Source organism: Epinephelus moara, chromosome 3, assembly GCF_006386435.1.
Source record: "Epinephelus moara isolate mb chromosome 3, YSFRI_EMoa_1.0, whole genome shotgun sequence".
NCBI classification, from domain to species: Eukaryota; Metazoa; Chordata; class Actinopteri; order Perciformes; family Serranidae; genus Epinephelus; species Epinephelus moara.
This window is the reverse complement of record NC_065508.1, coordinates 26,930,718-26,956,176: the sequence shown is the minus strand read 5'-3', so window position 1 is coordinate 26,956,176 and position 25,459 is coordinate 26,930,718. Positions and strand designations below refer to the sequence as shown.

At 39.5% G+C, this 25,459-nt stretch overlaps 1 protein-coding gene across 2 annotated transcripts; it reads left to right on the top strand.

Moving 5' to 3' along the window:
- The first annotated feature begins 104 nt into the window (after window positions 1–104).
- tmem248 (transmembrane protein 248) lies at window positions 105–23,178 on the top strand. 2 transcript variants are annotated; one of them, XM_050034514.1, is made up of 7 exons: window positions 105–501; window positions 4,341–4,499; window positions 6,235–6,523; window positions 13,203–13,353; window positions 14,615–14,798; window positions 15,092–15,235; window positions 17,901–23,178. In XM_050034514.1, the coding sequence occupies exons 1-7, from the start codon at window positions 499–501 to the stop codon at window positions 17,919–17,921; spliced, it is 951 nt and encodes a 316-aa protein (XP_049890471.1). In that variant the 5' UTR covers window positions 105–498; the 3' UTR covers window positions 17,922–23,178. The 2 variants fall into 2 exon arrangements, with proteins under 2 accessions (XP_049890471.1, XP_049890463.1); XM_050034506.1 differs by having other exon boundaries at window positions 15,092–15,273.
- Window positions 23,179–25,459: the final 2,281 nt, after the last annotated feature.

Sequence of the window (25,459 nt, the reverse complement as noted above, 5' to 3'; positions counted from 1 at the left end):
TTTGTAAACACGCTGAACGTTCTTTCGTCGTCTACGCATACGGCGTACGGGGGAGCGTCACTCAATGCGCGGACGAGCAATTTCGAGCGTACATTCTACGGAAATACCGAAAAGGCGGCGCTACGACGCTTCTACTTCGCAGTGCGGGTACGCGGAGATGTCGGCGGGGAGGATCCAGCTACAGTATTGACGTTATTCCAGGCTGTACGCAAGAGCTATTTCTCATCAGAGCTGAAGTGAACTATAGAGCAAAGAATGGGAAGGAGGATACGTGGTGCATTTTACGCTGAAAGTCTGGCTGTCTCCACCGAACACCGACTTTTGCTCTTCAGCTGCATCTTCAGGAGGGACTAGCTTCGGGACAAGCGAGCAAGCTAGCGAGCAGTAACGTTACAGGCTAGCTTCGCAGCGGAGCTAGCTTGCTAGCTAAACTGCTGCCTTATTGTGGCCCGCAACGAACCTCCCAGCTAGCATCTGTCGCATGCACAGAAAGAAAAAATGGTGCGTATGTGTTGCTTTGTTACATGTAGCCGGCTATTTCTTCTGTGTTACAGTCCGATCCCTACTATGTCACATTTGTCACACTGTTGTCACATCTTGGAACAATTGTCAGAGGGCCAGGTAGCTAGGTTATCGTGCTACAAGGTTGACAGCTGCTGTCACCTGGCTGCGGTCTCTGGCATGGAGAAAACCAAACACAGCGTCTCATTAAAAGTACTTTCAAGTTATAGATATCTTATTTAATACCAAATGTCTTCACGTTGCATAGCGTGATTTGCAGCCTGTTTGCAGTAAGGAGCTCCATATTGGATGATAAATAACAGTATATACATTTTGTTCCAACTAAGTGTCAACTCTTGCATTGTTACTGAACGCTGCAAACACTCTTGGTATTTTGGAGGAGGGAAAGTCACATGTAGAAGTTGGAAAACCAGTCTTCCTTCATGTTCTGAACGTGAAGTATGTTGCCTTAAAGAATATGGATAAAGGTCATACACAGGCAGGTAGCTACAGTGTGTACTGAGTGAGCAGTGATGACGAGATGTCTGTCAGGACAGCTCACACACATGCAGGAATGTGGGCAGAGGAGACTATTTTTTAAGTCTCTTGTTTTTTTTTAAGGACAGATAATGTGCACATTGCAAAGGCAGCAATCTGTATCCAGCATAGAGGCGAGATACAGAAACGTCCAGTTCAGACAAATACAGGGAAAAGGAAAGTAGCAAACAATACAAAAAAAGTACACATGTAAACTAGGGCTGGGTATCACCACTGATGTCCTCGATTTCCATTCACAAGGTCCCGCTTAGATTGTTTTTGTGGTAATTTTCTTCTGTTTTTCATGGTATTTTTTTTTCCTGAACGAGGAGACGAGATACTTGAAAACCTCGCGATAATCTCCCACCTGGCACCTGCAAATGACCCCTGCATCCATGGTGACTCCTGCTCATGGATGTATTTTGCATCCGTGCTCCTGCTCCTAGACAGTTTCAACTACGGGATCAATAAGGGTAAGGCACGTAATTAGTTACACACACAGGGTATGATAATCTAGCTATGTTTTCGACTGCATTCTTCTAGTGTAGGCCTGTCGCTCAATGTAACAGGTTAGGTTAGTAACAGGTTTTAACAACATTAGCTGACAAACCTGTATGGGCATGATTTTACAAACTGTTACTAACCTAACTGTTACATTGAGCGATAGGCCTACACTAGAAGGATGCAGTCAAAAACATAGCTAGATTATCATATGTAACTAATTACATGCCTTACCCTTACTGATCAAAAAAAAAATACCACAAAAAACTAAATATTACTCAGAAAAAAAGAAAAAATTACTCAGAAAAACAGGGCTTTTTTTATTTGTCAAGGGAATGCAATACGCTTCCGTAGAAAGCGGCACAAGAAAAGTGACGTTGCTCCAGGTTTCAAAGGGTGAAAGAACCTTAATCAGGCACAATACATAAAACACTTTTTACATGTCATTAGTAACCATGTAAAATCTGTAAGCAGTCATCAGATACTGACAATTCAACATAAACTACCTTTGATTTTTGTGTAATTTCAACCCTAAATCTAATTCAAATCTCTGATATTCCAGATGGCTACACACTTTCTACCACATTTTCTGGCCCATTTATTAATGCATCACTTTTTAAAAGTACACATGTGGACAAAATTGTTGGTACCCTTCTATTAAAGATAGAAAACCCCACAATGGTCGCTGAAATAACTTGAAACTGGCAAAAGTAATAATAAATAAAAATTTACTGAAAATCACCTAATGAAAATCAGACATTGTTTTAGAGTTGTGGTTCAACAGAATAATTTGAAAAAACAAACTAATGAAACTGGCCTGGACAAAAATGATGGTACCCTTGACTTAACATTTTGTTGCACAACCTTTTGAGGCAATCACTGCCATCAGGCGATTTCTGTAACTCTCAATGAGACTTCTGCACCTGTCGACAGGTATTTTGGCCCAATCCTCATGAGCAAACTGCTCCAGCTGTCTCAGGTTTGAATGGTGCCTTCTCAAGACTGCATGTTTCAGCTCTTTCCACAGGTGTTCAATAGGATTTAGATCAGGGCTCATAGAAGGCCACTTCAGAATAGTCCAATGTTTTGTTCTCAGCCATTCTTGGGTGTTTTTAGCTGTGTGTTTTAGGTCATTATCCTGTTGAAGGACCTATGACCTGCGACTGAGACCAAGCTTTCTGACACTGGGCAGCATGTTTCGCTCCAGAATGCCTTGATAGTCTTGAGATTTCAATGCACCTTGCACAGATTCAAGACACCCTGTGCCAGATACAGCAAAGCAGCCCCAGAACATCACTCAGCTTCCTCCATGTTTCACAGTTGGTACCGTGCTCTTTTCTTTGTATGCTTCATTTTTCTATCTTTGAACAAAGAGTTGATGTGACTTGTCAAAAAGCTCCAGTTTTGTCTCTTCTTGTCCATAGGACATTCTCCCAGAAGCTTTGTGGCTTGTCAATATGCATTTTGGCAAATTCCAGTCTTGCTTTTTTATGATTTGCTTTCAACAGTGGTGTCCTCCACGTCTCCCATTCAGTCCACTTTGGCTCAAACAGCGACGGATGGTGAGATCTGACACTGATGTACCTTGACCTTGGAGTTCACCTCTAATCTCTTTGGAAGTTGTTCTGGGCTCTTTGGTTACCATTCGTATTATCCGTCTCTTCAATTTGTCATCAATTTTCCTCTTGCGGCCACGTCCAGGGAGGTTGGCTACAGTCCCGTGGACCTTAAACCTCTGAATAACATGTGCAACTGTGGTCACAGGAACATCAAGCTGCTTGGAGATGGTCTTATAGCCTTTACCTTTAACATGCTTGTCTATAATTTTCTTTCTAATCTCCTGTGACAACTCTCTCCTTAGCTTTCTGTGGTCCATGTTCAGTGTAGTACACACCATGATACCAAACAGCACAGTGACTACTTTTCACCCTTTAAATAGGCAGACTGACTGATTACAAGTTTGAAGACACCTGTGATGCTAATTAAAGGACACACCTTAGTTTAACATGTCCCTATGGTCAAATTATTTTCAATCTTCTCTAGGGGTACCATAATTTTTGTCCAGGCCAGTTTCATTAGTTTGTTTTTTAAAATTATTCTGTTGAACCACAATCCTAAAGCAATGTCTGATTTTCATTAGTTAATTTTCAGTGAATTTTTATTTATTATTACTTTTGTCAGTTTCAAGTTACTTCAGTGACCATTGTGGGTTTTTCTTTCTTTAACAGAAGGGTACCAACAATTTTGTCCACGTGTAGGATGCAGGATTTTCCTAAAAAAAAAAAAAACACTGTATAGACTCATACAGAGGTAATCCCCCTCAATCATCACTTCTGACCCACTGAAAGTGTTTGACGGTGTAATTTTCTGCAGACACTCTGCCCTCTGCTTGTATTTTCTTATTTTCCATGTTTGGGACGATTATGGGCGTGTAGGTCAGGGTTAGTGACCAGGTGCCAGACTGTACGCAGCAGGCATCCAATCGGCACAGCACCAAAAAACACAAATACAGCGAGGTGAATCTAGGGCCGGCAAGCATGTTTACAAACAGTCACTGACAATCCTGCATAGTTTACCTTTAAATATTTTAGTTTAACCTAAAACAGACTTAAGTTTTGAGAGTGAATATTAGACCCAGACTGTTATGATCCATTGTTCAGGTTTTATAATGAGTACACGAGTACAGGTAAAGATTCAAAGTGTCTGTGCCTGCTAATTATTTACCACTGTTGTTAGAAACCCCTGTGACACATGAGATTAATGCCTAAATGTTGGCATGTTGTGCATTTGTCCACATGCAGGTGTACCTGTTAAATCCTATAGAGAACCTGAGAAGCTACATCAACAACCGTCCACCGCTGGTCATTTTTATGGTCAGCGTCAGTGCAGTAGCCATCGCCTTCCTGACCATCGGGTATTTCTTCAAGATTAAGGAGATCAAGTCTCCAGAGTTGACAGAGGTGAGTCACACCCACACGGTTCTTTAAAAGAGATGAAATTACAGTCTGCTCCATTAAAAACCTCTCAGGTACCAGTAAAGCGTGGGCGCCGCTGATGCTAAATGTCAGGTCGTGACCTTTGTGATGTGCTTTGTGCCACAAGGATGTATTTGCCCAAACTTTTGGAACATGTTGCATTCACGCTGTGACCTCGTCTCACCCAGTTCAGTTTGTAGGGCTAAAAGAAGCTTGTTTTAATATAACAAATACCAAATCAAGTATACATGACTGCAAAGATTAAATTGGAGAAAGTAAAAGTCAAAACAAAACCAGTCAGTGCAAAAACAGAGGGCTTCCAGTTCACAATACATGGAAATATACCTTTGCATGTCGCTCTGCATCCGAAGCATATGCAAATAAAATGAAATGGATGGACTGTAAAGGTACCAGTGGATATAGAATAAGTAGGTTGAGATTTGGGCTGCGTATGTTTGCGAGAGTGCCAAGTGGTATTGAAACTTCTCCAGTCAAAAAATACCTGCATTTGATCCATGAGAAAATGACTATTTGTATGGTTTTGTTTTCAGTCAATCACCACAAGCATTCCTCAGTTTAATGTGACATGTGTTTGGCCCCCTGTTGCAGCAGCTACAACCCACACACAGTCTCTGGTGTAGTTAAGTTGAGCAGTGTGATTTGACAGAGTTGGCGGGTCAGCATGCCACCAAAACACTTCTTAAGTGCTGTATCATAGGCAACTGGACTTGCTTGAGTTTCTTGAAGACGTTTCACCTCTCATCCAAGAGGCTTCTTCAGTTCTAACAGACTGGTGTTGCAGGCTTTAAACTCTCTGCCTGTGACACCGCACCAGTCCATTAAGCCCAGTTCAGACCAAAGATTCACGACGAGACGAAACCTAGCCTGAGCTCGACTCACGCCGACTGAAGGTGTCACCTGTAACTCAGCTGGTCAAATCACCGGCAGCTGGTTTTAGAATGTAAAGCACGTCACCTGTTTCAGCAGCCAATCGGCTTGTAGTGAAGTCCGCTGGTCAAGTCAAAATGGCCGCAGACAGTGTGTTCGCTTGCTGTGCCAGGTGCTCTGTCCCTGCTGAGCCCTCTGTTTCCGTCCTCACAGTGTGCTGGTGTCGGACGTTGGGTTTTTCACCATTTCATCACTACTATAAATGCAACTGTATCCAGTATCTTACTATCACTATCCTCATTCATTTTTTAAGAGGCTACAAATTATATTCGGCCACAAAATAAACCTGAATAGCTGCAATTCAGAACCCAACTACAGAGAGTTGTTGACTAGAGATGATACACCATCTCATCTAGTTGCACTGGTGTGAACCGTCAGGTTTTTACAATGTTGCAGAACAGCGCGTTGCAAGTAGTTTCCTGTTTCAACTTCAAATCTTTGGTCTGAACTGGGCTTCAGAACTGAAGAAGCCTCTTGTATAAGAGGTGAAATGTCTTTAAGAAACTCAAGCAAATCCAGTTGCTTACTTCACCAACATGTCAACAACACACTTGACAGTTTAGCTTTTCTACACGCCGGTGGTGCCTGGTGGCATTTTATGCAACTGAATTCTTCCATTCACATGATGGGTGTCGAACGAAGTAGAAAAAATAAAGGTATCAAAAGAAGTGATTTACTGGTATTGGCAGGGTCCCAATTTAACACCCACTTGCTTGAGTATTCTCAACATATTCTAACAGGTTCAACAACTAAAACACACTTCCTCTTTCAGGACTGGAACACCTTTCTGCTGCGCTTCAATGAGCTGGATTTTTGTGTGTCAGAGAACGAAACAATAAAGCACGGTCTGAACGAGTCGACCACGCCAGAGAGCATGGTCGTGACCAGTGGCCAAGCTCGTTCCAGCACCCAGGTTCCCCTCCTGCTGGAGGACTCGGGTCCCATCAACATCTCAGTCCCCATCACCCTCACGCTGGACCCCCAGCGCCCATTTGGAGGGTACTCTCGCAATATCACTCACCTGTACGCCACAGTGCTGGGGCAGCAAGTTGGCCTGTCTGGTAGGTTCTCTTTCTCATCATCCCTGGTTTGTGTTTGTCCCGTAGTCACTGTTCAGAAAAAAGCACTTTGTGTTTAACAGGAAATCATTAGGGCTGTGAACGGGGACAAATAAATATTGAAATGTTTTTTAAAAGTTTTTAATTCCCACAAATCTCTCACACCAGTCCGCTTCCTGAAAGAAATTCACACACAACATTTCTTGTCACCACCAGCGTAGCCAAACGTCTAAACAAAACAACTGTAGTTTGAAAGACATGCAGTTGTACCATAAAATAAAGCCTTTATTAACCGTTTTAAAAAATAATGCCTCACTTCCACAGGTTGTGGATATATCACCCCTTTCATGCATGAATAATGACCACCACAGTCAAGATGTTTTAAATTCCCCTTTAGACATGACAAAAACATATTCTAATACTGTTTAATGCAGTGTAAAATTGCCCCTTGCTCCTGACTCCTCGGCCTCTCCCCTCTCTTTTTACTCCTCCCTCCTTCACTTATTCAGCTCCTTCCTCTTGACTGCTCAGCCCCTACACACGCCTCCCCTGTCTATCTGTAAATATTTTTAAATGAACATTTTCCTCAAAAATAATTTGTTTGTTACAAAATGTGCCAGTTACATTCTAATAATGTAAATCGGTTGATTTAAAGCCAAAAAAGTTACTGCAGATGCTTTTTCAACAACAACAAAGTTGCCAGCCATGCATGTTGGAATAGAATAGCCTTTATTGTCATTGTGTGTACAATGAAATTAAGGTGCCACTCCAGTCAGTGCAACAAGAAACAACAATAGCAATAAAAAAATAGCAATAAAATATATATCAATAAAAATATAATAGAAAAAAAATATGTACAAGAGAAAAATATTAACAAATATATATTGTCCAGTTTAGTGGACAGATGATTAATTGTAATGTTGTCCCAACATAACAACTGTAAGAGACACTTAAACACAAGAAGGTTATGCTATCATTTAAGTTTGCACAACCATTTCTGTATACTTCTTTTACTGTATACTTTCTGTATACTATTTTCTGTATACCATTTCTATATACAGGCACAGGTTATTTACGCCAGCAAAAGGAGATTGTCGACTTTGTTGTGTGTAAAAGACGACACAAAGTTTGATTTGGATCGTAGTAAGTTTTTGACCGTGTCATGCAGTGTTGTAGTATAACAACAGGTAATGCATGAAAATGTATAGATATAGGACTTCGAGTTGGTAATGGACCGTACAAGATGTAAGTTTGGAAGGACTTGGCCGACCATTTTTTTTTTTTTGCCTTTTTTGTATTTTCAATAAACCTCGTTCAACTTTTTACACCTACCTCGTGTGAGAACTGTGGATCTTCAGAAAAGGAACAGAAACAGGAGTCAGTCAATCTGGGCGCTACCCTCGTGCTCTTTTCTGATTCAGCTTTCAAGAGCGTATAGCGGCAGGTTGCGTCTGACGTTGCTAAGCAACCTTAACAAGCATCGTATAGCCTGTTTACCTGAGATCCTGAGTGCAGAGCTGATCTTCTTCCAGGCACTGTTTATAAGTGTGTAGGCCTATCGTCTGTGGGACATATGTAAAGCTCTGGGTAGCCCTGCACCAACATGATCAACTTTTCCGTATTTATCAGACTGAATATTTACAGAAGAAGGGAAAGATATCTGTCGGCTGTGATTGGTTTGTAACCTGACTCCTGTCTGACTGCTGAGCTTGGCCGCTTCCTGTGTCTGTCCTTTCAAATTAAATTCCCACATGGTCCAGTCATATAGGTTCTGATTTATTTTGATAAGGTGCAGCTCCTAATGGAGTTTCACTTTTGTTTTTTCTCTGTGACTAAACAACCAATGAAATCTTGCCGACTAATGACCTTTCTGGTTGACTAACCTTTGGTCGACTATTCGGGGGCAGCCCTAGATTTATTTTCATTTAATCTGTTTCCGTGTCCATAAGTGCTCTCCAACACAAACTTTGTTAGGATACGTATAATGAGTGCATTTCAACATGTTATTCAACACCCTAACAACAGAGAAAACTTACATCTCTAACTCTATTTAAGGTCAGGTAGTTTTATTTATTACGGCACTTGTAGTCACTGATATTAATCCCACTGGAATTGGCTTTATCTGTGTTTTTTGGCTCCTTCCTTTGAGGACATTCCAGCCTCAAACACCTGCTCTGTTGTAATTAACTCTGATTTGCTCTGACTATCTCTCCCCTTTCCAAATCAATATCTCGCTGTTGTTCCTGAATGTATACGACTCTCATATGCTGAATTTTCCAAAGACAATCCTTCCCTTGTTTGTCTTCCACTTTATGGTGCTGTTATATTGTTGTTACAGGATTAGCAGCTGGCCAACAACGTGTACCCTTGTCTTAAATGTGAAAGCCACTAGACTGGATGAACAAAGTCAATACGGAGCTATACAAATGTTTTGTTGCACCGAGCAAACAGTCCTGTGTAAATTCACAGGAGGTGAACAGAGTGTACCAGGACATGTCGACTTCCTCTTTTCAAGGAACCTCGCAAAGTCAATTAATTGTTCATAACAGCTTTTCTTCAATTATAGTAGATATTATTAGTAGTAGTAAAATTATAATATTATTTAAAAAAGTATTGTGTATGAATATGTATACACTTTTTTTGTTAAACAGACCAGCATATACTGCAAGACTTCCCCAATAGGATTTTGGGGGAAAAGGCAATGAGCTACTTGGTAGGAAATGTTCCTCAAATTGCCAAAAAAATAAATAAAGAAAGAAAAAACCTAGAGGAAAAAAAACTGTATTTATTGCTCTCTTTTAAAATTATGTTACAGAATTATATATAATATAATTATTAAATATAAATAAATATAATTTTATTAAATATAATTATAATTTTTAATTGCTTATTCCAGGTCATTTCCTTCTGTTTGTTTTTAACTTTCTTCATTTCTTTTTACTAATTTTTTTGTTTCTAATTTTGCTCTTTTTACTAACTTTTTACTTTTACTAACTAATTTTTTTGGGTCATTTCTTCTTTCGTTGCTCATTGCCTTCTTCCCATGTTTTTGAAAGAAATCAAGCCAATGTGCTCAGGTTTCAGAGGGTCGACCAAGATTTCGCAGCATTGCTGAAACAAGGCATTGCATACAAGACTTGGTGTGTTTTATGCAAAAAAAGAATTCAACTTCAGCAAGGTGGAAATCAAGGCAGTGGATTCCCACATGCATTGTGAGAAACATGAAATTGCCAAGAAAACCCGCCAATAAACGGCAGGTGTTTCCCAATTCTGTTCTGCTCTCATCTCCGTCATGAGACAAGTCATTTTATGTTACAACATTGTTCCTAATCTCAAGTAATTGGTGTCACTTCATGTTTTTTTCCTTCAATTTTCATTATTTTAAAATTGGAATTAAATTTTATTCCAAGTGTCGTCAAAAAAGTTGGGAAAAGTCTAGCTTTAACTGTAGGAACTAGGGGTGTGCCGTATCATCTCGCTCATGATAATACTGGTATAATTTTTAATATGATGATAATATATTGACTCCAGTGACATCCAATCCTAGCAAAACTCCTGTGACCCTCTGATACCACATGAAGTACAATGTTTGTCAATTTTGGAAAATGAGGAGGTGTTGGTTTACTTTCAACACATAACATAAAGGATGTAGACTTAAAAGTATTAGAAAACTTTAAACAAGCATGAATCAAGATGAACATTTACACAGAAAAGCTACCCCAGTGTCAAAATAATTTTTAATATACAATATATTAGGGATGCGCCAATCTGATACTGATATTGGACCGACACTGACTGATCTAGGGATGCACAATAATATCGGCAAGTCATCTATATCGGCCAATATTGGCTTTAAAATGAAATATCATAATCAGCCAACATGCTGATAATATCGGTACGTCACTGGCCAATATCGGCTTTAAAATGAATCAGAATTAGCCAACACACTTTTTCTTGTTTTGCAGAATGAATGAATATTATATACAATGAAAAGCATTATATTGTATGTCTCCATCTGCAGTATGCCTGCATAATGTGATGTTAATTCCACTACAGAAGAGACCTGATGATCACTAAAATTAGGTGGGGAAAAAAAGTGGATACATCGATATCAATATCAGTAATCGGTCAAATGAGTTGTTACATATCAGCATATCGGATATCGGAAACAAATCCAATATCATACATTCCTAGACTGATCGATGACAATAGGATTGATCTTTCCTTTTCAATTCTACATTTACAGTTTGAGCTGCAACTCAAATCCCTATTTGGACAAAATTTTTGCTAAGAATTTTTGTTTATTTATTTAATGTGTGGTATTTATTAGGTTTGTTGCTGCGTTTACAAAGTTTACAGATAAACTGCGATTCCTGTTAATTGTAAAGATTTGACCATGACCAAGGGGTTCCTACTAGGGGAGGGTGATATGGCCCTAAAATAATATAATGATATTTCATGGTATATTTGCGATAACGATATTCTTGACGATATGACAAATTAGTAAATAAAAAAAAAAAAAAAGTGTTATTAACTCACGAACATAGAACTGCAACAAAATAAGTGATATAGTTTTTACAGTTTGCCTTCAAATATTCAGTAAAAACTAAAATGATCTCTCATTTCTTTAGTTTGTGAACAACAACAGTAACTCAGAGTGAGATTCAGATTCTGTTACAATATTAATAGTTCAACAGAATAAAATCTACCACAAATTACACATTTAAACAGCTCCCAAATATAAAACATGTCCCCTGGGATCTATATATATATATATATATAAATCAGCAGGTGATTTCCTTCTTTTAGTAAAATCCTAAATGATTGAGTTTTTTTTTTTCCCCACCTGGACCTTTATGCTCTGCCATTTCTCCTCTAATCATGACACTGTAACCTGTGACTGGCTGTTATGATACCAGAACTATCACACAGTCTGACATATGTAGTTTTTTGTCGAGCTGCGAGCGTCACGTAGGTTTACATTACCAAAGGTTTATGATAAAATCACTCTGACACTGACTCCTGTGTGCGCACGGCGAGAGAGGAGAGGGAGAGACGCTGTGCTGCTGCCAGAGGAGCCGCTGAATGAGTTCCCTCTGAGCGGTAAGTCACTAGAAGAGTCTGAGAAGTCCAGGGCTGTTCATAAAACATTCAGGACGCCACAGTTTATTCCACACTCATAAAACATTCAGGACGCCACAGTTTATTCCACACTACTGAAGCTGCCCCTCTTTTTGGAACCACAGCGGAGTCTGTAATAATTTCGCTTTCAGTCATGCTTGTCGCTCAGTATGACATCAATATGTCGACAGGAAAGATCAATCCTATTGTCATCGATCAGTCTAGGAATGTATGATATTGGATTTGTTTCCGATATCTGATATGCTGATATGTAACAACTCATTTGACTGATTACTGATATTGATATCGATGTATCCACTTTTTTTCCCCACCTAATTTTAGTGATCATCAGGTCTCTTCTGTAGTGGAATTAACATCACATTATGCAGGCATACTGCAGATGGAGACATACAATATAATGCTTTTCATTGTATATAATATTCATTCATTCTGCAAAACAAGAAAAAGTGTGTTGGCTAATTCTGATTCATTTTAAAGCCGATATTGGCCAGTGACGTACCGATATTATCAGCATGTTGGCTGATTATGATATTTCATTTTAAAGCCAATATTGGCCGATATAGATGACTTGCCGATATTATTGTGCATCCCTAGATCAGTCAGTGTCGGTCCAATATCAGTATCAGATTGGCGCATCCCTAATATATTGTATATTAAAAATTATTTTGACACTGGGGTAGCTTTTCTGTGTAAATGTTCATCTTGATTCATGCTTGTTTAAAGTTTTCTAATACTTTTAAGTCTACATCCTTTATGTTATGTGTTGAAAGTAAACCAACACCTCCTCATTTTCCAAAATTGACAAACATTGTACTTCATGTGGTATCAGAGGGTCACAGGAGTTTTGCTAGGATTGGATGTCACTGGAGTCATTGTGGAATGTACTGAGCTGTAAGATCAAATTACATTTCTAGAGAAAATAACCTCTATCAGGTATGACTGGATAAATTTAACGAATATGAAAATGAAGAAATGCAAATTCCTTGTCAGCTGTTTGACTTTGCCTGTGAGAACCGGAGACTCACTGTCCATGCTTGTCTCCCTTTGGATATGCACTTGCGTTAACACAACCACATCTATCCTCAGTCACACCCAGGAGTCCACTCAGTTTGACTGATAATCTTCTAATCCCCTTTGCAGTTTTGATAAATATTGCATACGCCTGCAAAATCATTATTCGTTATCAGGGGAGTAGCTTGGTATGCTATCAAATAGTGCTGCTTTGGCTCTGCTTGGTTTCCCGCTGTAGGAGTTGTATGCGTGCTGTTTAGCCTGTTCTGGGCTCTAATAATTGCCTCAGAGCTAAGAGGCACCTCTCTTTAACGCCTGATCTCGCAGGTCATTATTCTCATGTCAATAAAAACAAAGAGGGGAATGTAGATATGCAGGTTACATGCCTGTGAATTGTGCTCATCGATGAGTTTCGTAGAAATGTAGTTCTGCCTAAAAGCAACAAACTCACAGTAAGATTTTTCTCTCATGTTAATTTCCTAAGAATCTGAAATGCTCTCATTGTATTTTCACATGTTTTTGTGTGTAGGCCGAGAAGCCCATGAAGAAATAAACATCACTTTCACCCTGCCTGTATCCTGGAACTCAGACGAGTGTGTACTGCACGGCCACTGCGAGCAGGTGGTGTTCAGCACTTGCATGACCATCACAGCGGCCAGCAATATCTTCCCAGTCACAGTGTGAGTTGGACTGCCTCCCTGACTCATCGGGACACACTTTATATCTCTGCCGAGAGCTGGGCGACACCGACAAAATGAAATACAGTATCCCAAAGTTTTTGACTCAATACCTTCATATCATTTGTGACAGTATTTTGTGCTTTTGAACAATGTCTAGTCATAGCAGTTAGTTGGTGATATGGTCTCTGAGAAAACTAAATATTTTCAGATCGATCACCTACACCTGGCGCACTGCTATTTGGATGGTAGATTTGGCAAATTGGAGGAGTGAGCAGTTTTCTACAAAGAGTCATGCAGTAAGAACAGCAATGTCACTGCAGCACATTTAAGCAGCAAAACTAGAAATTGTATTGATAAGCTTGACAGTGGAAACAGAACATAACTTTTAGCTTCCGAAATAAATAATGAACTACTACTACTGCTATTACTGACACAGTGTGTACGCTGGTTGTGAAAGTGACAACTGCATCAGAATGAAACAAGCAATCAAGTTTGCTGCGCTGTGCGCTGGGTGTACAACCCAGACACACTAAACCTACTTCGGAGAACTAGCAGCAACGGAAGCCAACTGTTGCATCACATTGTGTTGCCTGTGTCCTAGCCAAAAAGTTGCACATGAACACACCGCAAAGACTACGGCCAACAGTCAACCAGCATGTATGTTCTTTGCCTGCATGAGAGGAAATAACTCTCTGCACCAGCTGACAGTGGTAGTCTGTAATCGTCATTCAAAAAAGGGAAACCAGAAGGTTGTCTTGATGCTAATTAGCCATTTAGCACATTAACAACACAATCCAATGTTAAAAGAACAGAGATATTTACCGTGTGCCAGTGAACAGTAACACAAGCAGTAATGAAAGGTTTCTGCTAAAGAGCTCAATGGCTATAGAAAAATAATTTTACCTTCTGTCTCACTCCCTCGACTTTAGCTGTTTACTTTCCTCACTTCCGTTTCTCTTCTTGTGCGCTGAGCTAAACTGCCTTTAAGAGTGATTTCATTCACTGATGGGCTCTGCTGTTTCCCCTGACGATTCAACATGTCAAATCAGTCATAAAAAAGCAGATGAGGGCCAACGGCCTAACATTGACGGATGGCAGTTTGCTTGATGTTTCAGGGCTTTAAGATTGGGCCCACAGTGATATTTTTTTTTTTTCCCTTGGGGTCAGATTTCAGATATCATTTTCTGCGGTCATAACCAACATAATGTGAAGCGTTCAATGACAGCAGTCAACAGAGATTGCTCTTTGTTTTGGTTTGTAGGCAGCCGCCACACTGCGTGCCAGAGACATACACCAATGCCACATCTTGGTACAAGGTGTTCACCACAGTCCGCGACTCTGATACCAAGTACAGTCAGGACTACAACCCCTTCTGGTGTTACAAAGGAGCCATCGGCAAGGTGTACCACGCACTCAACCCAAAGCTTACTGTCATCGTTCCTGATGTGAGTCACTGCCCGCCTTTTTTTCTACAACAATTATCAGGCTGACAGGTTTTATTTTACAGACTTCCTGGTCCTAGTGTGTAATGTTGTTATTCCCATGTCTAAGTTAACGTTCACAGGGGGTAATTAATCCAAATGATAATTATGCAGGTGAGGGACTCCATTAAGTTCGATCCAAGAAAGTAATAAACTGCACACCTACTGAGATGCACCCTATGATATGTAGGAATGTAAATGCCAAACCTGCAGTTACTCTGATATTTATTAATGTCTTTTAAACTCTTTCCCACCAGGACGACCGTTCCCTCATCAACCTGCACCTGATGCACACGAGCTACTTCCTGTTTGTCATGGTCATAACTATGTTCTGCTATGCAGTCATCAAGGGGCGGCCTGGCAAAGTACGGCAAACCAACCCCGACTTCTGCCCAGAGAAGGTACAACAGACACCAGCAGTGCTATATGACGAGAACAGGTAGCTCCAGCAAAGCATTGATGACCAGTGATCGGTCAAAGACATGATCCAATCACTCTGCTGACTCTCTAACTGTCCAAAATATGTGGACTTCTCTGTGTAATTGTTTCTTGGCACATTCATTCTATAGTATCACATATTGACACTACCCTTAATACTACATCAACATAATTGCTAATTATTCTTTGACTAGTTATGATTAAAGTGATTATAGCTGATGTGTTCGTATCGCCACACAAAAGCCATAAACTCTGGCAGCACATTGTTACGTGCTCCTCGATGTGGCTGATTCATGCGTAGTTGCATCTTGTTCCCAGTGATAAAGGAAGATTGTCCTCTTCAGTCTTAATGCTTGCTGTGGCCCAATACACACAACACCTTCTATCAGCCACTGTTGAGGAGCCAGCTCACACAAGTTTGGGGATTCACAATGTTAAGATAGGTCAACAGGCTGTGACTCATCGTCTGAGTCAGGCCCAGCAGATAGTTTTGTGTGTCACACTGTGTGAATAACAGAGCAAATTATACCATTTTCAATACAGGCAGGTGGGGGCAGGGCAAAGCTGAAGCTCTGCAGTTCATCTCAAAGAACAGCTCCACGAATTAAGCTCCGCTCACTCAGTGATATCACTTTTCATTTTCCCTAGCTGCTTCACAATAAAAGCCGTCTGCTTATATGCTCGGTGGTAGAGTTGGATCAATTTCTGGTTCTGCCAGCGTGGTTAAACTGGTTTGATTTTAGGTAAACTGGCTGAACTGGCTTTCGTCCATATGACACATTCTGGCAAATTTACAACTAGCCTACATTAGCAACCTATGCTGATGGCTGCACAGTGCTAAATCCAACTTGTATTGTATTAGTAATAAGCAATATGACAATTTGATTAACATTATACTGTATTTGTTTATAAACTGACGAACAGAGCCACAAGTGTCTGACAGGTCATGTAGCGTTTACTGCCGAGTCGAGTCCAGCAACTCAAAGGAGATCAAATTTCACTAAAGGTGGCAGGCGGGGACATGCACACGCTACAGGTTCACTAGAAAGTTCTCGTGTTTTATGGGGTAGTAGGAAGAGACATGGCAGTTAGTCTCAGAAAATAAAACAGCATCGGCCTCCAGGGTGACATAAACATACGTTGGCAGCTCTTTACCAACAATAACAATGGCAAAACAAGGCAAAAAGGGTAAGGAGCTCTCGAATGTCATCATTTTCCCAATTTGCAGACATTTACGGTAGCTATTGTTTTTCTTTGAGTTAGCCGCCAACTGCTAACACCTACTTTAAAAATCTTCTGTGGTGGGTCACGCACACAGCACGTCGTCAAAACGTTACACCTGTGCTGCTCATGGTCCTGTCCTGCCCGTTTCAGCACTGTTACTACGACAACTCTGTCCCCCCATTCAGCCATCATACCTATATACAGAACAAGAAGGCAGCATTATGCCGCGATATTGCCACCTTGAACAGGTAGTGTAAAAGGGGCTTAAGTCTCATTAAGTTCCACATGGGAGCAGCTGCAGAGTAAAGTGTGACACCTGGTGGTAAATTTGGTGTATTGATCTGATCCGGTGTTTGGATCAAAATCAAACCAGTCTGAATGGTTTTTTTTCCCCTGTGCAACACTACTGGATGGGAACTTTTAATGTGATGCAGCAGCAGGAAATGTTGGGTTTGCGTCAGCAATAGCTTAACTTAGAGCTGCTATTGGCTGAAATCAAGCAGATGTTAGCTACACAGAGCTAAATTTGGGATAATGAAACGTCTGGGTTGAGATGCTCTTTACTTTAATAGTGACATTTTAGAGGCTTTACTCTCCAGTTGATTGCAAAAAATGATTTTAATGATTTTTTCACAGCAGTGGCTTCTTCATTACTTACTGAAGAGACCTAGAGTTCCTATGCGCTGTTAAGTTTTAAGATTTGAAATATTGTATTGAGTCACCATTTTAATAGTAATATCAAGAATGACACTTTTGCAGACAGCACTGCACGCTGTTGTAAACACAGTAGCTTCTTGGGTCAAAATTACGTCACGAAATCTGATCAAACTTAAAGAATCTTTTCTGTCACCTTCTATTCATCTAATTTACTGCTCCTGTCTTTATTATGTGTGTGTTGTTTCAATGAAGGATGTATAGCCCTGTTTCCACTTTCAGTATGGTACCTTTTGAACCAGAAGTAACCCTTCAGACATGGTACCTAGACTTTAGAGCGTTTCCACTGCAAACCATTCCCTTAAATGTGGGCAGGATTGTTGTCACTCACTGCTCCGTCCAGCACTCGCTACCGGTGACACAGATGGAAGTCTGCATCTGGTTTATTGTCCACAGAACGAGGCTGCACGCCAACATTTTCTGAGCGGACTGCAGTGTTCACAGCTCCGCCTCCACCACATCTGTGTGCTAGGTACCCCAACAGAGGGGGTACCAAAAATGGGGACAGTACAGAACGGGTCCATTGGTACCATCCACAACTTTTCACAGTGGAAACGGGAAAAAAAAGTGTACTGAACTGAACTGAACCATACTGCTCAGTGGAAACGGGGCTTAAGATGATTTACCTGCATGTAGTAATTCCTGTTATGAGTTTGTAATCTGCACTAAAACCCATTTCTTGTGTTGCAGGTGGCATTGTCAGAGGGTTAAAAAGACATCAGAGAGCTATGTCAGAACTTACCTGTAACATGGACAAACTCAAAGAAACAGAAGAAATATAAATAAACATACCAGTTGCCTAGTGAACCCTGGAAATAAATAAGGGACACAAAAGCTCTGTGAATGCATTACTCTTGCAATGTTGGGTTTTTCCAACCAAAGATATACAAGTGCCTGTATCTGTCGTGTAAATATTTGTAGGAACTCTGATATTCTGTGCAAAACCTTTTTTTTTCTCTTTGTTTATTATTATTTTTGCCTGAGTCCCCTTGTGCCATGTCAGAACATGCAGTACATAAACACAACAGAAGGCCAGATCCAAGAACAACACAGCCATTTTTCTAGCAGTCATTCGGCCTCATTTACCAAGTAAAAAAGAAAAACCACAGAGTAGCGGGTCACAAGAAACGTTGGCATTTATCAGAGTTCAGTTATGAGTTTAGCGTGTTGTGTTTGGATATCTCCGAACCGTCTGTAAACAAAGTATTTTTATCTCCCATAATGAGAAAACATGATGTTTAGTCACTTGAAATGTGTTTAAGTGCACTAAACATGCTTGACTACTCAGGTCGAGATAAATGCTCGAGGATAAGATGCTTGCGACACATTTATAATTAAATCTTCAATATGCACTTGTCACTGCAGCTTCAACAGGGAAGGGAATGAATTTGGCACTTTTCTCTGCACCAGGCCCAACAAACAGTGTAATTAAACGTCTGATCAGAATTTGGACATCGCATTAAATCTGTTCAAACGTAGGAATTAAATAACGGTTCAGTGTGCAGGATTTAAGGAGAAAAATTGGCAGAAATGGAATATAGTATAATAAGTATGTTTTCTTTAGTGTGTAATCACCTAAAAATAGAAATCAGCGTGTTTTCGTTACCTCAGAATGAGCTGTTAATATCTAGAGGGAGCAGATCCTCATCCACAGAGATCACCATGTTGGTTCTACAGTAGCCCAGAACAGACAAACCAAACACTGACTCTTGTAGGGCTGCCTCAGACTAAGAATTTTCCTAGTCAACCACTAATGGTCATTTAGGGCCATTAGTAGACTAGTCGCCCTCATGTTTACGATATTAATTTCATAGAGAAATACAAAACCGTACTAATGAACCTTCATTAATATAGGCCTATATTTTATCTACAAGTGCACGTCACACACTGATCGAGCCGCCTGTTAATGACGCTGTGGGCTAATGGGCATGTAGCTACTTCCATGTTTCAGATGATACGTCATGTTTGTAGTCGACCAATGAAGATGAGTTTACATATCACCTTGGGTTCGTCCTTCACCTTCTCAAAATGATCCCACACTTTGGATTTCCTGCCCGACATGTTATTAACTAGCCTGTGGAATAACCGCAGGTACCAGCCCTGGAAATTAACCTGACTCCTGTCTGACTGCTGAGCGTGGACACTTCCTGTGTCTGTCCTTTCAAATTAAATTCCCACATGGTCCACTCTTATAGGTTTTGATTTATTTTGACAAGACGCAGCTCCTGATAGAGTTTCTGACTAATGACCTTTCTGGACTATTAGGGGGCAGCCGTAGACTCTAGAAAGGGGTATTTGCGTTTTTAAGTCAGCTACCATAATTAGCAGCCCCTCCGCAGTGGGTGCGCCGGAAAAACACTGATTGTTTTAACGTTAAACTGCTTTATTCTGCGCTTTTAGCTGTTTAGACCTCTGCAAATAATTTATCTCCCGGTAAATCTCCTGAACGTCTGGATTTTAAGTTATCAGGAAAAAAAAGAACACATCTTAGAAGCTGCTAGGCTAGCGGCATGTCTCCGGCATGCCAAATAGTGTCGGAGAAACGCTGATTTGTAACATGAAACTGCTTTATTCAGTGTTTTTACCGGTTTAAATCGCCTGGTCGGTTTGTTTTGGAGAGAAAGAGACCTCTGTGGATAATTGGCTCCCGTTAAAAACCTCCTGACCAATAAACACTGAAGGAATTCTAACCAGGAGAAGTTTCAGCTGCTTGCAAAGTGCAGTCCTCACCACTAGATGCCACTAAATCCCCCTAAATATTACACATTGAACCTTTAATAGAACTCCCAGTTATATAAGCTCTGTCCCAGATTATCAGCTATGTTCCCTGTTTGTCTGCAGTGTCAGTAAAGGTGGATTAAAGTATTTAGATGATTGCACTGTGCACATTAATATATAAACAGAACACAACACCAACAGTAAAGTTAATGAGCCCCATTGTCTCGGTTTGTCTCCTATTAGGCTTATCAGTAAGTCCACTTTAATGGCAGTTAAATAAGCTGTGGAACTTCCTGTGGTCCGTGTTGAAAATTGTTTTTGTTTTTTACTTTAAGACAAATAGATGTTGTCACACTTAAACAATGTGATTTTTCTGCCTTTTGTTTTCCTTCCTCTGTGGCTTCATCACTCACCTGCCTCTTGTTTTGTTTTTTGTTTTTGTTTTTAATTTGCTGCTTGTCGCTCTGCAGCAGTTTTGTAATTTTGGCTTCGACACTAAATGTTCAGTACTTCTTTGTTGCACCTGGATGAAGCGAAACATTATCTTGCCTTACCTACGGTGGACTTGCTTGCTTGAAAACAGACGGAGGAGATCGTCTTCTCTCCTTCCAACATTAACTCGCCAGTCCCTTCTTCCACAGCCATGCTTCTCTTTTTGTTTCCTATGATGAGCCTGTGGTTTGAAATCAAACTTGTGATTTTTGTCCTATTAATGTAAATGTCAAGTGGCCCTGGAGTCATTATATTTTAGGATGCTTTTGAATTACTTGTGCTTTAATTTTTAAGTGAATCATTATCAGTTGCACGTGTTCATGTGTTTGCATAGTTAGTGCACCTTTTAGATTTCTTGCACATTTTGTTTTTATTTGCTCCTGTGATTATTTTTTATTTTGTCCACGGTCACATGTAAACAGTCTCATATTGAACTATATAAACTTTGTTTCAGTTTGACTCCTTCTAAAAATAAATATAATTATATATTAGTATATAATTATATTTGTATAACTATGGTAATATATTTATGATTAAATCATTTAATTTTTTATTATTTTGTAGGACAACAAAAACGTGCAAAAACTTGCTTGGTGTGCAAAATGAGTGTAAGTGAGTTTGGGAAATGTTTAGATAAATAAAGGCGGCCTTAGACTGTGATTATCTGAAAACGCCCGGTATTGACAGGATACACTGTAGAAAAAAAAGTTAAATTATCAAATGCTTTTAGAGGCTGCTGCTAAACAAAATGTTTAAAAATTAAAGTAGTGCAAAACCAATAAATTTACAAACATTTTTCTTCAGCTTTTACGTTGAAATACCCTTTTTTTTTTTTTTAAAGAGTTTTAAAAAAAAAATTACAGGTAAATTATTAACATTAGGCATCTTCAATATAATGATGGCATTAAAAGTTTTACAGAAACACACTTACTTTACATTTTTATCCTGAATTTTAACGATTAAATACCTTCAGTGAAGTGAAACACGGTCGAATGACCGACCAAACAAAAACCATGAAACCAATAAATTTCTTGAAACTTTCATGAAAGGTTTTGCAGAGTACTTCTACATGTAAAGGCATTTATTAAATTCTCAAATCTATATTGACTCGAGTGCACCTCCCTGACTTCCTGCAAAATTTAGTACATTTCCCTGAATTTTTGTGACTCATGTTGTGCTGAAACCAACTGTAGCTTTAAGAATTTATGCTTTCCATCATTCATATTTTGAGACTTTGACAATCATTTATTTTAAATGTACTGAATTATATTCGCAAACTGCTCTAATTAGATTGCTGTTGACGTTTAAATTTTGAGTCACCGACCACTACCTGCTGTGCTGTTTTGACACAAATATAAAATCTATTAATTATCAAATTTGTCAGATCGTTGCTTGGAGCAGACGCCGTGTTAAATCCAAACCTCCCAAGAGAATAAAAACAGTCTAAGTCCACCTTTAACGCCTGTTATGTATGACTTTTTTCAATAGCAATTACTGATACATTTTACTTACCTCTATGTTATAATTTTGTTCCATAATTGATGTACCTGTTGAATGTACTTTTTTATATAAGCAGCATAATCTAAATCTGAGATGCAAGAATTCCAAGTGATTTTAAACTATGATGTAGTTTTTTCAGTTTTAAAAGGCTTTACTTGAATTGTGTTTTTGTTTCGAGTGGTATTCATATATAAGGTTTATCCTTTTCGTGGCAGAAACGAATCTCTTGTCACATTATTGTATCGAACACTTTGTACATTTATTGTTTGATTTCCGTGTGTTCCTTGGCGAATGAGTGGAAGGTTGTTGATACCTTTTTCTTTCCATATTGAATGATGCTAGGACAAGTCTTCCTAATTCTGATGTGTATCATATTTGAGCATGGATCTGCTGCTTCTATCGTCATCACTCGCTCCTGTGCTTTCACGCTGGGACTCATGCTTTTCTTTTATTTTGGAAGATCTGGCAGCTCTTATTGGACGGTTGGAAATTTTGAGTGTTGGCTGGGGAGCGGGTGAGGTTTGGCAGGGTGTGTGTGAGTGATGAGGAGTTGAAGATGTGAACGAAGCATGCCGTTTTCTTGCCAAACCATCACAGTTAACGTTGGTGACTCGCATTTCCCTGCTTCTTATCCCTCCTTGTGCGATTTATTTTGTTCATCTTTGGTTAGATTGCATCACTATAATTGCGAAATGCCTTAACATTGTACAGTTTCATTTAAGTTTTCTTTCTTTCACATATCATATATTGTAAAACACACCAGCTTTACAGAAATAAAACCCAAGCAATGCTCATTTTATCACGTGGGAGCTACGAGAGGCTCACATTACCGTGCTTGTTAAGTGTACATTTAGAGAAATGGGTTTGAAAAAGGAGCAGATGCTTGGCTGTTGGTGGTTTTTCAACTACTCCACTATATCACTACAGACTGGAGTAAAAACAGAGGAGCCATGGTCTCCTGAGTTGCATCATCTCTCAGCGTTCTGGGCTTGACATTAAGCAAAACACACGAGTCTCCGATATAAGGCTGCCATTTCACCTCGTTATCCTTTCTGTCATGTTCGCAGCGCTTACAGGCAAGTATTAAGCCAACTCTGTGCCTTCTGCACTATCGAGCTGCATCCTCCTCCCTGTACATACAGTAGATAGGACCGTAGGTTTAATGTGGCTAGGACGTCATTCGAACCCTTTTCCTCTCCAGTGGAACTGCTGTAAATGAATCCAAGTTTAAATAAACTGTCTCTAAAGTTCAACATCACTTTGTCCCTGAGCCTCTTTCTCTCAGCCACACATCACTGTTTCCACAGGGAGATTAATGATCTGCCACAGCACATTAATTGAACTCATTTGCTGGGACTGATAGTAAAATGCCATGGAAATATTATGGGCTGGAAGTCCAGTGCTCAGGCTCTCTATGTAGGAGTTAAAGGGTAAGGATGGTGTATGTTGTTAGGTAACAAATACCCCCAAAAAGACTTGTCTGTGACTCTAAGCAACCAAGTCCACTGATTTCTACTGAAGATGCAAATCTACAAACAGCTTACAGATATTTAGCTCTTGTTTTTAACGGCTAAATGATCTCCGACGGTAGCTGGGCACTGTAATTCACAGCCAACATTACTCAAACAGGAGTTAATATTACATCTGTTGGGGATTATTTCAGCTGTGAATTAATACAGGGTTCCTGCAGATCCTTGAAAATTCTTTAGAAGGCACTGAATTCATTCATCTAAAATAACTAAGTAATGAGTGCGTTTGCAGGTTATGATGATGTCACATTGAAGTTGACCTTTGACGTTTTGGATATAAGATGTCATCGCTTAATCATTTTACCCAATTAAACATTTGTGTGAAATTTTGCCATAATTAATGTATGAATTTCTGAATTATGGCCAAAAACATGCTTTGTGAGGTCACAGTGACTTTGACCTTCGACCACCAAATTCTAATCAGTTCATACTTGAGTCCAAGTGGACATTTGTGTCAAATTAAAGGAAATTCATTCAAGGCCTTCTTGAGATATCATGTTTATGAAAATGAGATGCAAGATCACAGTGACCTGTGACCACCAAATTTTAATCAGTTCATCGTTGAGTACAAGTAAATGTTTGTGCCAAATATGACGAAATTTCCTCAAGGTGTTCTTGAGATAACATGTTCACAAGAATGCAACGGATGAGGTCACAGTGACCTTAAACTTTGACCTTAGACCACCAAAATCTATTCAATTCTTTGTTGAGTCCAAGTGGACGTTTGTGCCAAATTTGAAGAAATTCCCTTTCCCGTTCACAAGAATGGGATGGACAGACTGGTGGATGGACGATCAACCCAAAAACACAATGCTTTCAGCCACGGCTATGGCTGTTGTGCAGGCGTAAAAACAGGAGAAAGTATTTCTTTTAAATATTCTAAGAGAAGATACATTTTGAAATCTTGAGGTCTATAGGGTTTAATGTGAATAAAATTCAATTTTTAATGAATCTCTAATAGTTTTAAAGCAATAAAAACAGTTTATTTTTGCAGAATTTGTTACATATTAACAAAATGCATTTTACTCCTCATTTTATTCATTTTTACTTTATTGCACTACTTTTATTGATTGTGTACAAAGTTTCTTAATCAATGTGATGGCATGAACTGTTCCAACATACCATCATATATTAGCTTAAGTAAAAGTAACTTTCTTTTAAAAAGTTGTCTGTGTGAAATCTTTGTATTTAAACACCTCACAGCTCCAGTTCTATAATAAATACATATTTTGATATTCATATTGCTTTGATGTGTACAGCAGATATAAGGGAAGGTATTAGTGCAAATGTTCTGGTCTGCCTCAGGTAGGGGCCTCTGAAAAACTAAAGTCCTTTTGAGGATTTGTGCCTGTACTAACTATGTCCCACCTGCCTCCATCTCTGCTTTCAGCCCATTAACTTCCGTCTCCCTGACTGTGGTGGATCAGTCGAAAGGTTGTTTCTGATAAGACCACTGGAGGACATCTGAAATTTAATTTTAATTTTCTTGTGTTTTTCCAATTTGAGAAATATCACTAAAGTTAGATCTTTTATTAATTTCAAGAATGTTCAAGAGTTATTCATGCTTTTATCACTTATTGTCTGTATTATTATAACTGTTTACATGCCCTCAGCAAAACATGACTACACATCTTCACAGTGTCCAAAATGCAGCCACCAGACTTGACACCGACACTGGCGGCCTGTCCGTTTTCTAATTGATTTTAAAATTTTTGTCTTGACTTTTAAGGCCCTGCATGGTATGGCACCGAGCTACTTGGCTGAGCTTCTGAATCATTACTCACCATCCCATAACCTCAGGTCCTGTGATGAGGCTCCGTTAGCTATTCCCCAGTCAAGGCTGAAGACTAAAGTCCTGATCAAACAGAAAGTGTTTCTGTAGCTGGAAGCAGCTTTTTGTAATTGTTTTTAATTAGAGTGAAGCTTTTTGCTTGCTGTTTTTGCGTTTCTATGTGCCCAGAGCTATACGGCCCGATGATAGACAGTCGGTTACCAAACTGGCCCTGAGTC